Source organism: Elephas maximus, chromosome 26 (assembly GCF_024166365.1).
Source record: "Elephas maximus indicus isolate mEleMax1 chromosome 26, mEleMax1 primary haplotype, whole genome shotgun sequence".
NCBI classification, from domain to species: domain Eukaryota; kingdom Metazoa; phylum Chordata; class Mammalia; order Proboscidea; family Elephantidae; genus Elephas; species Elephas maximus.
The window spans coordinates 39,180,157-39,192,910 of NC_064844.1; the positions used below are offsets into that span (position 1 = coordinate 39,180,157).

The window sequence follows — 12,754 nt, forward strand, 5'->3', positions numbered from 1 at the left end:
ACATCTGAAACATAAATTTTGAAAAAAGCTCTTCTATTAGACAGTACTGGAAACATGAAAGTATATGAAGTCGTGGAAAATGGTAAAGGAAATGGAAACTGGGAACTGAAACTTGGGGGAATGTCCCCTGAAAAAGAGGCAAGGTAGAAAGTGAAGTAAAAAAAACTCAAGTATTGGGAAAGAAAGTGCTAAAAGCTATTTTAAAATTAAGGAGAAAAATAACTGTGAAACTGGATTCAATGATTTCTTAGAAGATGATTATTTCTATCCCAGAGTTTGTCAAGAAAAGATAGCAAATAGAACATGGAACAGGGAGAAGAGTACAGGTTTTAGAACAGGTTCAGAATCTGTTTCTATCACTTATTAGCTGTGAGGTCTTGGGCAATTCATTTAACCTCCCTGGGTCCCAGTTTCCCATTTTTAAGGTGGATATATACCAATATAACTTAAAACATTAAAATATAATTTAAGAATTAGAAATAACAAATGTAAAACACTTAGCTTATGCCTAGCACACAGTAAATGCTCATTAAATTGTAACTACTATAATCATGTTTAAAAAAATCCCTGTAGGACTGCTCCATTTTCAATTTCAATAAATTTTTAAAATTAAGTCTCCTAACTCATGGTTATATAGCTTTAGAATCTAGATTATTATACATTATTTAATAGAAACTGTTAAGAAATTAGGAGCCCTGGTGGCGCAGTGGTTAAGAGCTATGCTGCTACCCAAAGGTTGGCAGTTCAAATCTACCAGCTCCTCCTTGGAAACCCTATGGGGCAGTTCTACTCTATCCTATAGGGTCACTATGACTCGGAGTTGACTTAATGGCAATGAATTTTTTTTTATTTTGGTGGTGCAGTGGTCAAAGTGCCCAGTTGCTAGGCAAAAGATGAGTGGTTTGAACCTACCAGCTGCTCTGCGGGAGAAAGATGTGGCAGTCTACTTCCGTAAAGATTTACAGCCTTGGAAACCCTATGGGGCAGTTCTACGCTGTCCTATAGGGTTGTTAAGAGTTGGAATCAATTTGATGGCAGTGGGTTTGGTTCTGCTTAGTTAAGAAATTATTAAGCATTTAGGCACCAATTCTGTTACCTTGGGCAAGTTACTAAATTGCTCTGTACCTTAGTTTTCTCATCTGTAAAATATGATAAGAATACTCATGTTTCATAAAGTTATTATGAAGATCAAAAGAGACATGAAAGTATTTTGTAAGGTAGATTTTAAAACAACAACAAACAAACAAATAAACCAGCTGCCATCGTGTTGACTCCAACTCATGGTGAGCCCATGTGTGTCAGAGTAGAACTGTGCTCCACAGGGTTTTCAAAAGCTGATTTTTCAGAAGTAGGCTGCCAGGCATTTCTTCCAAGGCACCTCTGGGTAGATCTGAACCACCAATCGAAAGGTTAGTCACAGAGTGCTTAACTGTTTGTGCCACCCAAGGACTCCTGTAAAGTACATTGTTGTTGTTAATTACTGCTGAGCTGACTCTGACTCATGGTGACCCCAAGTGTACAGAGTAGAACTGTTCCATACAGTTTTCAAGGCTGTGATCTTTCAGAAGCAGATCACCAGGCCTGTCTTCCAAGGCACCTTTCTTTGGGTGGGTTCAAACTGCCAATCTTTTGGGTAGTAGTGAAATGTTTACCCACTGTACCACCCAGGGACTTTAAAGTAGATAGCCCTATATGATATGTTCATGATGAGGAAAAAATGTTTTTCCAAAACTAGGTAAGTCAAATTTCAACACTTGTCTACCTTTTCTTAACAATATAAAGGAGAACTGAGGCACATGGTGGCCAAGCAACTTGCTTACAGTAAAACCTGAAAGCTGAATAGTTGAGTCTTCTAGTTCCTAGGTCATTAGAATAAAAAAAAATACCAGGCCAAAATAGCAAGACATTTAAAAAAAAAAAAAATTCCAGATATTTCAAATTCAAGCAGTCCCCAGGTTACAAATGAGATCCACTCCTGTGTCTTTAAGTCGAATACATAGGTAAGTTGGAACAGGTGCATTAGGTTCTTATTTAGCCTTGCTTTTTTTTTTTTTTTTTTAATGCAAGAGGAAACCCTGGTGGTGCAGTGGTTTAGTGCTATGGCTGTTAACCAAAAGGTCAGCAGTTTGAATCCACCATGAACTCCTTGGAAGCTCTATGAGACAGTTCCACTCTGTCCTATAGAGTCGCTATGAGTGGGAATTGACTCAATGGCAAGGGGATTTTTTTTTTGGCTTTAGTGCAAGAAGAGGCTGGAAGCCTTTTCAGTGATTTAAAAGCTGCACATGTAGCAGGCAAAGGTGATTGAGATGAAGAATCTGTTGCTAATAGGGGCTTGATGCCTTCAAAGTGAGGGCAAATTTACATAACACTAAAGTGCAAGTAGGAGTTGCCTGTATGTAATACATTCTTTAGTTCTACCTTTGATAATAGTTCTCTCTGTAAATGATAATATATATAAGAAGCTAAAACGTACCATTAATGCCCAAATTCCATTCACTCTTAAAGCGGGATTGTCACTCTGGGTTAATCCACAAAGTAGCTCTACAGCTCCTGATTCTAAAATCGGCTGTGAATGGAAAAGAAAAGGATACAACTTTAAAGTCAGGTTTGTAAATTAAATGTGTATAGACTTTGGCACTCTGCTTAAGACGTCTAACCCCACTCTTACCCCATTCCAAGCTTCTTTCACAAAGCAAGGAACGAAGTGGCCACAAAAATGACCTTGAAAAGGGCAAGGACAATTATCTCTCACAAAATCCCAAAACAAAACTAAGGATCTCTGTCATTTCCTTCTTCTTTGTAGTCCTGGAGGAATCAGGACAAAACTCACATCTACGAGACATCCTTATTATCTGTACATTTCACAAACACCCTTATGATCTCATTATTTACCTTCTCATTCTCCCCACCCTCTGGTACTTTCTCACTCCCTGCTGTGTATACATGTATCTGTGTGTTGTTCACAGGCGTGACTATTAAGCAATGTGGCTGGTTTAGGAAAGAAATGTAATGGAACTTAGATATCCAAACCATCCTCCTTCCAAGTTATCATCTTGCTATCCTATTCCAAACATGCTGCAGATTTCATCATTTAGAACTGCTTTCACATAAGCAAAACAGTCTTGTACTTTTATAGTCACACCACATTTTACACCTAAAACACATGCTTTAGCCTGAACACTATTTAAGATACTTGGCTGAGAATGTGTTTTGGCAATATAAAAAAAAAAAAAAATCAAACTTTAGAGGACTAAGATTTATCATTGACGTAATGCTTAAAAGCTATCCCTCAAGAGGATTATAGAGCTGTCTTAACAATTCAGACCTACATACCTAGAAAAAAAGGGCAGTACCTTTCTAAATGATATTTCCTCTACTTGTAAAAATTGTGGTATTTTTTTCCCTAAATTTTATTTATTTTGTTGTTGTTGAGAATGTACACAGCAAAACATATACCAATTCAACAGTTTCTACATGTACAATTTAGTGACACTACATTCTTTAAGCTGTACAACCATTCTTACCCTCCTTTTCTGAGTTGTTTCTTCGTCATTAACATAAACTCACACTTCCGTAAGGTTCCTATCTAATCTTTCAAGTTACTATTGTCAATTTGATCCCATATAGATAGACCTTAAGAGAGCATAATGTGCAAGGCAGACCTTTTCTCCTCTTTCAGCTGAACTATAAGCCAAACCAAACCCATTGCCATTGAATTGATTCCAACTCATAGGGACCCAATAGGACAGAGTAGAACTGCCCCATAGGGTTTCGAAAAAGTGGTTGGTGGGTTTGAACTATCAACCTTTTGGTTAGCAGCCATAGCTCTTAACCACTGCACCACCAGGGCTCCTAGAGTTTGTTTTTAAGATGACTTCAGGGGATATTTTTGGTTTAAGGTTTAAAGTTTATTTCTAGGCAATAGTTTCAGGGGTTCATCCACCCTTCACGGCCTCAGAAAGTCCAAGAGAATTTGAAATCCTGTTCTGCATTTTTCCCCTTTTGATAAGGGTTCTTCTGTGGAATCTTTGATCAAAATGTTCAGTAATGGTAGCCAGGCACCATCCAGTTCTTCTGGTCTCATGGCAAACAAATTGTGGTATTAAAAAAAATTTTTTTTTGAAATTTTGAAATAATTTCAAGCATACAGAGAAGTTGCAAGAATAATACAAGGTACTCCCACATATCCTTTTCCCAGGTTCACTAATTTTTAACATTTTGCTATACTGGCTTTATCATTATCTTTTCTCAGTACTGTACATGAACATCAACATTATCTTTTCTGAACCATTTGAAAGTAGATTGCATACCTCATTCCCCTCTATCCTTACTACTTCAATGTATATTTCCTAAGAACAAGGATATTCTCTTAGACAGCCACAGTGCAGTTACCAAACTCAGAAAAGCTAACATTAAAACAATATTTGTATCCAATCTATAGTCCATATTCCAATTTTGTCCACTGGCCCAATAATGTTCTTATAGCATTTCTGCCCCTTCTAGTTCAGGATCCAGTTAGTCTACTTTTAGTATAAAAACTAGTGCTCTCATTGTACAGTCATCCCTCATGTGGATTCCTGTGCCTGCATTTATTCACCTTGTTTCCTAACCAGACTCTGAACATTCTGAAGGGAAATCTGAAACAACTTGTGAGTTATCCAGAGGGCTCTTTAGGATGATTAATGGTGAGGCACTGGCTGCAGCCAGATCATCATCAGGCCAAGACCCCACTACCAGGCAGAAAGAACAGATGGAAACTCCGACATCCCATCTTGCCACCTTCTTCCTTCAGTAACTACCAGTCTCTCCCCTCTTGTTCCAAGATTTTTGCTTGTTGAACAACTGTCTTTGAACCTCTACCCGTTAATACTGCCTTCCTAATTACCGACCAGATGTCTGCAGGTATTGTAACGCAGAAAATAAAGTCAACAAAAATGGGATTACTCGATGCACAATAGTGTCTAAACCTCAGTTCACAATTGGGCAAATTGGAGATATCATAACATGACAAAACTGACTGTACAAGGTTTCCCTCCTCCTTCCTTTAAGTTTTAGTTTCCCATAGTTAAAAAGTAATATATCCTCAATTTATAAAATGCAGAAAAGAAGGAAAAATATCCCCACACTTAATCCCTCCCCCCAAACAACTACCATTAATATAAAAAAAATTATTTTCCATCACCAGTGGTTATATTCCTTAAAACAACTTACAATCCTGGTTTACATAATTCTTAATTTATTCTTTAGTAAATATAGTTTGAGAACAGTCTATTATTTGTTTAATTATTTTTGCAGTTTCACACAGTTTAGATTGGCTATAAACTATAGTATCTTTTAAATATGCTGAACATGCTAGGTAGAAGAGAGTTAATGATAGCTATATTTAAAATATGAATTAATTTTTCTAAGAAAAAAGAAATCAAACAATTCAGAAGTTTTTTTTTAAATCCAAACCACAAGTTTCAATGCCACCTACTATGAAAATTATCTAACTAAACTCTAACTAGACTGGATAAAGTCTAGGACAAAATTAATACTAACCTCTTTGCTCGGAGAAAATTCAAGAAGCAGATTACAGAGCATGGAAGATGCTACTACTAGGATTTCATCTGGTGCATTTTGTAAAACCTACGGAATTAAAAACGGGATACTATTAATGGTTTGGAACCATGGAGGTGAGATTATAAGAATAAATGAAAACAAAAACACTTGACCTTTCTGATTTCTCCTACTGCACGTGGTTAGGAAAGACCCACTTGACCTAGTGCTTGAATTATGACTGACTAGGGCCCTCATGTCTATTTTGCTGGAGATGTTGCAGCCCCACTTCCAGATGGGCAGCTACTACAGGAAAAAGGAGAGAGAGTTGGTGGGGGCTGCTGTAGGTAAAAAGTGGTCAAATCAGACCACTTATGAAATCACAGAATTATCCTAGAGCCTGAGATTTTCTGATGTGTCTCTAGATGGGGCTGCTTGAACAGGAGTACAGAAGGATGAAGCTACTGCATAGGGGGCCAATATGGAGCATGGGTTCTCAGGGTTTGGAATCACACAGCTCTGGTTCCAGCTCTGACTCTGTCACTTACTAGGTGTGTGAACTTGGGCACATTTCTTAACCTCCCCAAGCCTTCATTTCTTCATCTATGAACCCATGAAAACAAGACTTCCCTAATAAGATTATTTTTCGGAGATTAAAAGTCATATGGTGAATAATAAGGGAAGCAGCATAGCATGGAGATTAAGAGCACAGACTGGGGGCAAACTCCAGTGTAACCACTAAATAACCAAAAAACCAAGCCTACTGCCATCAAGTTGAATTCTCACAGCCACCCTATAGGACAGGGTAGGACTGCCCCATAGGGTTTCCAAGGCTGTAAATCATTACAGAAGCAGAATGCTACATCTTCCTCCTGCCAAGCGGCTGGTGGGTTCAAACCACTGACCTTTCAGTTAGCAGCTGAGCACTTTAACCACTGTGCCACCAGGGCTTCTGGGATCAGATCAGGCTTAGGCTTATTATCCAAAAGGAGCCCTAGGAGCTCTAGTTACACAAATTGGAAATGAATACTCACACAAAATCACAGAGTTAAATATCTACTTTGTTCAGCTAAACTAATTCATAAGTTCTCAAGTTAAAAGTAGCAAGAATTACAAAGTCAAAGCAACTCTTCTAAGATTTTGTTTCAGTTCTTCTGTGAACTGTTAGCTAGGTGATAAAGATCAAATTACATAAACTGTACATGCTGACCTCTGTGTCTGCCACAACCCCTCTAAGACTCTGTTCAACCTTCCTTTGCCTTGCCACGCCCTTCCTACATCTCTGCAGGTGTACCCATGCTTTAAGGTCATCCCATTCCAGAAGCTTCCTTAATATCTTTCTAGTCAGAAGTCATCCTAGCCTCCTCTGAGCTCTCAGTCACTCTTTGTAACGCCTTTGAGGACCCCATTACTGTCCCATACTATTCAAAGTCTTTGTTTAGCCATGCCTATCTTCCTCCTTCTATTAGTAGATTTAAAATTCTTGAGGTCTAATTCATCTTGGCCTGGTGCAACCCAAGGTACTACACACATGGGTGCTCAATAAATGTCATGGACTGAATAAGAGAAATAACCATTTTCCAAAATCATACTGCTTAGAATCATTGATTAAAATAAGTGAGTACCACCTACCAAAGTTTGGAAACTTTAAAAACTTGCTTCAGTTGATATGATTCTCTTTAAAATATTATAGTTTTTATAAAGATTAATTTCCTTTTATGAACTTTTATTTTCCCATTATATAACATTTAAAGATAAACTAAAACTTCTTAAAAGCATTCATTAAGCACAGCATAAGATATAAAATGAAAAATTCAGACATCAACATTTGATAATGACCAATTTTAATTTCACAAAACAGGAACAAAAAATAATCACAAATAAAATTTTTAATTAAAACCAAATGACTACTCTTCTGTGGTTTGCTAGCCAACAGTTAAAAACATGGGGAAGTAAAAGGGAAAAAAAATCAATAGGTATACCAACAGCCTCTGAGCTATGAGGAACCTAAGTATATCATAAAAAATAAAAAAAAAAAATTTTTTTTTAGGTGACAATAATTACTTCCAACCTCATAATCCTACTTTAAATGTGCAACAAAGTGTTTGATAGTAAGTATATCCACATGTACCCAAGCCAACAAAACCCTTCTAGATTACCCACCAGACCTTTTCCCATGGTAGAATTAGTTAGAAACCATGCATTGCTCCATCCTCTGATTTGTATGATAGTCTGGGCTGAGTAATCAGAGGAAATGGCTCCTGATGAAATGGGAGTTATGTCTCAGGAAACAAGAGAGCACTTAAAAAATCTTGACTGGACAGAATAAATTAAAATCAAGTTGTTATAAAAAAAAAGATGCAATTTAAGAACAAAAAAGAGTTGCAAAATAGTAAAACGGAACTGAAGAGAGCCTTGAAAAATCCAGGAATGGTAAATCTGGCCCAAAGGGTTCTAGATAAGGGATTGTAGATTTGAAATGACCTTTTGTTGCACACTCCCTGGGCAATGTCTTCGCAGTGTGGAAAGGCAATGATGTTGTACCCAGAGAGTGACGAGATGGGTAAATCACTTTTCTTAGATTTGGGGCACTTAATGGGGCTCAGGAAGTGAAAGGATAGCAGAGAGTGAGGAATATTCAGAAAAGCTGACATATGTTCAATACAGTGAAAGAGAGCAAAACTTCAGGAGGTCTGCCAATGTCTAGAGATGGGAAAAGCTGGATACCTCAGGAAGGGGAAGAAACGGAAGAAAATTCTACTCTCTTAGTAAGCCTTACAAGGCCATGTCTTGATTTTTAGGTTAGAAACCTGGTGCCACCCTGACATGTCCTGAATCATACACCTAATTCTGTCATTCATCGTACAAAAGTATCTCCAGGGGTCACATTTTCTTTCCTAATCCACTGCTCCCACCTTACTCCAGGACCTTTAACACATAAATTGTGTCCTCTCAGAGACGAACCCTGCTATGAGATGGATTCCTCTCAGCATGTTAGTGCCTAGAGGCCTATGGCATCAGTCTTCCACCTGGTTCTTACCTGTCTTACTATATCCCATCTCTCTACTCTAGTTATAAAAGCATCACACTGTTTCCTACATATACCATACATCATGTGTCTGCTCATGCTGTTCCCTTCCCTGGAACATCCTCCTGCTTTCCTTCTGCTTTCCAAGCTTCCCTCATATTCTTCCTGCCTGAAGGCTTCCCTGACTCCTTCTGCCACATTGGATGCCCCTACTTTAACATGTCCTGGAAGAAGTACAGCCAGAATGCGCCTTAGAAGCAAGGATGGTGAGACTTTGTCTCATGTACACTGGCCATGTTGTCAGGGGGGAGCAGTCCCTGGAGAAGGACATGGTGCTTGGTAAAGTAGAGGGTCAGCAAAAAGAGGAAGACCCTCAATGAGATGGACTGGCACAGTGGCTGCAACAATGGGCTCAAACACAGCAACGATTGTAAGGGTGGCGCAGGACCGGAAAACATTTCTTTCTGTTATACACAGGGTGGCTATGAGTCAGGACCGCCTTGACAGCACCTAACAATAACACTCTAACCTGAGGGGACGCTGGTGGTTCAGTGGTAGAATTCTCGCCTTCCATGCAGGAGACCAAGGTTTGATTCTCAGCAATGCACCTCATGCGCAGCCACCATGTGTCTGTCAGTGGAGGCCTGCGTGTTGCTATGATACTGAACAGGTTTCAGTGGAGCTTCCAGACTAAGACGGACTAGGAAGAAAGGCCTGGTGATCTACTTCTGAAAATCAGCCAGTGAAAACCCAACGGATCATAATGATCCAATCCACAACTGATCACGGGAATGGCACAGGACCAGGCAGCACTTTGTTCCTTTGTGCACTGGGTCACCACGAGTTGGGGGCTAACTCACTGGTAGCTAACAACAAGAACTCTCACCTTAAGTTTTAGGCTGAGGGCAAGAGCTCTGTAGTACAGTATATTTAGTAGTCTCACTGTGCCTGAAGGCTTTGCTCATTAGCACATAGTAGTACTTGAAAAAAAAAAAAAAAAAGGACCAAAGACCAAGTTAGCCTGTGGTTCTGTGTGATATATCAGGTGATAACATTATAAGCAGCAACCTGACGCATACTCTTAGTCCTAATTCAGACTGATCTGATACAAATCTTTTTTGGGGTGGGGGACAAGGAGGGCTCTAGAGAGAAGACCTAAGATGAAAAAAAGGTACTCTGGAGCAGAGAAGCAGGAAGTAACTAAAATTAAACACAGCTGTCTCAAAAAAAATAACCAAGCTTGCCAAAAGCCTAAGAACAATAGGTTACACTTGTAATGGCTGATTCCTTTCCTATTAACAACTATTGTTTTTTACATAGTATAAGGTGTAATAATAAACACACGAGGGAGATGATAAACTAAAGCTTCACCCCATAAAAGGAGACCCTCGCACACAGAATGCTGACTTCAGAAACACATTCTGCAGTCTGTAGATGCTTAGAATATCAGATTTTAGGACGAGAGATATTCGAAATGCTTTATACAAAAATTAGACACACTCCTAGTCACGGTGAGCACTCTCAGCTACTGCTGCTCACTAAAGGTGTTACTTGCTGGCCTTTCTTCTTACCTTCATTAAAGGTTTCCATACAGCATGATCCTGGAAACTGGTTCGAAGCTGCTGCACAGATCTGGATAAACTGTGCAAACACCTACAAAGAATAATCAAAATTAGCTTCACAAGAAGCCAACACTTTTAAAACACAAACTGCTTGGCCATTCACAATTACTAATATATACTTTAAGTATATCTACAGAGACTGTTAATGTAATTGCTTCAGAACAATTTGTGGGCTTCTGAGGCTTAGGTTGTCTGTTAAATAATATTACACACTGTAGAGATTCACCTGAGCACACTTTCAAATAACATTTGCATTCTGAGCTTACTCACAGAAGGTCCAGAAAGAAAACGGGTCAAAGACAAGGCAAGGGATTTTTATTAGGACCATTTAAAGCTCATACCTGACGGCAGCTAGCCGCACCTTGACACTAGACTCAGACAAGCCAGTCACAATTCGGTCCATCATATTTTCAGTCTCAATGATCTGGAGAAAAAGGTTAATGCTGCATAAATAACAACACGAAGATGATAGACTTCACTGCTTGTAAATAAAAGAATGTTAACACCCACTAAAAGTTTAATGTTGTTTTTTAAAAGAGTTTTTATATAGATGAACTCCCACTGGGCAAATTCCTTACACAGTGAAAGTTTTGAAAAACTAGTCCTCACTCAAACCCAGAAAAACTCAGCCTTCATGAAATCCATGGGTTCTGAGAGCCACCTTGTGGCTACTTTCTTACAAAGCAAACTGAAATTAAGTTAAATATTTGGAAAAGGAACCCTTGCCATGTTCCACTGTAATACCAAGTCCTGCTACATGTTATCATTGTAATCATGAAGCTTTTCTAACTTAAAACAATACAGTCTACAATTTTCCTTCAACAAGCAGGCAATAGATACAAAATAGTATACAGAAGAGATTAAGTTTAACTTGTGTACCCACCCAACAACCCAGTGCCGTCGAGTCGATTGCGACTCATAGCGACCCTATAAGACAGAGTATAGTCCTATGAAAAAAATTCTTTATATTAGTATAAAATGCTAATACAATCACACTAGCAATATTAATAACCCAACTAAGTTTTATTCAGTATTTCTATATGCCAGGTATTGTGCTAAGTGTGTTTTATACGTTATCTCAAATGTAATCCTCATCCCTTTGTAGGAATTATGATTACCCCAATCAATATATAGGGAATCAAGGTGCCTAGATAATACACAGCTTGCCTGAGATCACAGGGCTGAGACTGCAAGCCAGGCATCTGACTCCACAGTCCATGTGCTTAGCCTTACTTGTAATCCGTCCCTGGTTAGAGTAGTAGTCCTGTGCACATCGGGTAGTTCAAATTATGGGGAAATCATTAACAGGAGTCATTACACTCACCTGGGGGAAGACCTAAACCCAAACCCATTGTCATGGAGTCAGTTCCAACTCATAGTGACCCTACAGGACAGAGAACTGCCCCACAGGATTTCCAGGGAGCGGCTGGTGGATTCGAACTGGTGACCTTTTGGTTAGCAGCCAAGCTTTTAACCACTACGCCATCAGGCCTCCAGGAGAAGGCCTAGACCAACCAAAAAAAAAAAAAAAAAAAAAAACGCAATGCTGTCCAGTTGATCCGGACTCACAGTGACCCTATATATGATGGAGTAGAACTGTCCCATATGGTTTCTAAGGCTGTAAATCTTTACGGAAGCAGGCTGCTACATCTTTCTCCCACGGAGCAGCTGGTGGGTTCAAACCGCTGACCTTTTGGTTTGCAGCCACCAGGGGCTCCTAGACCTAGGCCCCAAAACCACCAAACTCACTGCGGTCAAGTCAATTCTGACTCACAGTGACCCCACAGGATTTCCAAGGCTATAAATCTCTACAGAAGCAGGCTGCCACATCTTTCTCTTGCGGGGCCGCTTGTGGTTTCAAGACCTAGACCAATGGATCATAACTCTGGCTGCAGAGAAGAATCACCTGTGGAGCTTTAAAAACTCTTCACCCAGACTAATTAAATTTGGTGTGGGACCAGACACCTGTATTTTTTAAGAGCTCCCCAGGTCAGCCCAGGGGCAGCCAAGGTTAAGCATCACTGACCTAGATACTAAAGTGGGAGGATTCAGAAGGCTGAATTCAGAACAGGAAGGGATGGGGAATCTCAGGATGTTCAAGCCAAAGAGTGTTTCTCTTTTGCTAAAAGAGAAAAATACATAGTTGAAATTAGCAGTGACCAGGGACAAGAGCATAAACTATTAAAAACAGGGAACCACATTTTAGCTATATGTTAGAAATTTCAATTTTTATATAGTGCTTTGCATTTTCCAAACTGGCCAAAGAAGACTTACATATCGATCCACTTCCAACCACAGACCAAATCCAATCTCACCCATTCTTTTACACACACCCACTCTGTCCTCACTGTGCTCTCTAACCCCTAGATTTCTCCCTCTTCTCATTGTCTACCTATGCTTTCTGACCCTCTGTACCTTTTCCCCTAACCTGGATGCCCTGCTCCACACTCTACTTAGTAAATAAACAGACTTCCTTTCCTCCTTGTCCTCCCGCCACTCACTTTTCCTGCTGCAGATCCCAAATTGCTGATGTTGAGTTGAAAAATCACCAAACTGGCTGACC

The 12,754-nt window shown here is 39.4% G+C and overlaps 1 protein-coding gene across 5 annotated transcripts in view; it reads right to left on the reverse strand.

Annotated features, from left to right (window-relative positions):
* Nucleotides 1-12,754, reverse strand: part of ARMC8 (armadillo repeat containing 8) — a 203,085-nt gene that overhangs the window by 44,717 nt on the left and 145,614 nt on the right. For all 5 annotated transcript variants that reach the window (XR_007515555.1, XR_007515556.1, XR_007515557.1 and 2 more), the window contains exons 13-16: nt 10,533-10,615; nt 10,141-10,222; nt 5,545-5,631; nt 2,477-2,569 (exon numbers count right to left, since the gene is read on the reverse strand). Coding sequence is in view for 2 of the 5 variants with exons in the window: in XM_049870498.1 (XP_049726455.1) it covers nt 2,477-2,569; nt 5,545-5,631; nt 10,141-10,222; nt 10,533-10,615 (345 nt within the window). In the remaining 3 variants the exon portion in view is untranslated. The remainder of the gene's footprint in view (nt 1-2,476; nt 2,570-5,544; nt 5,632-10,140; nt 10,223-10,532; nt 10,616-12,754) is intronic.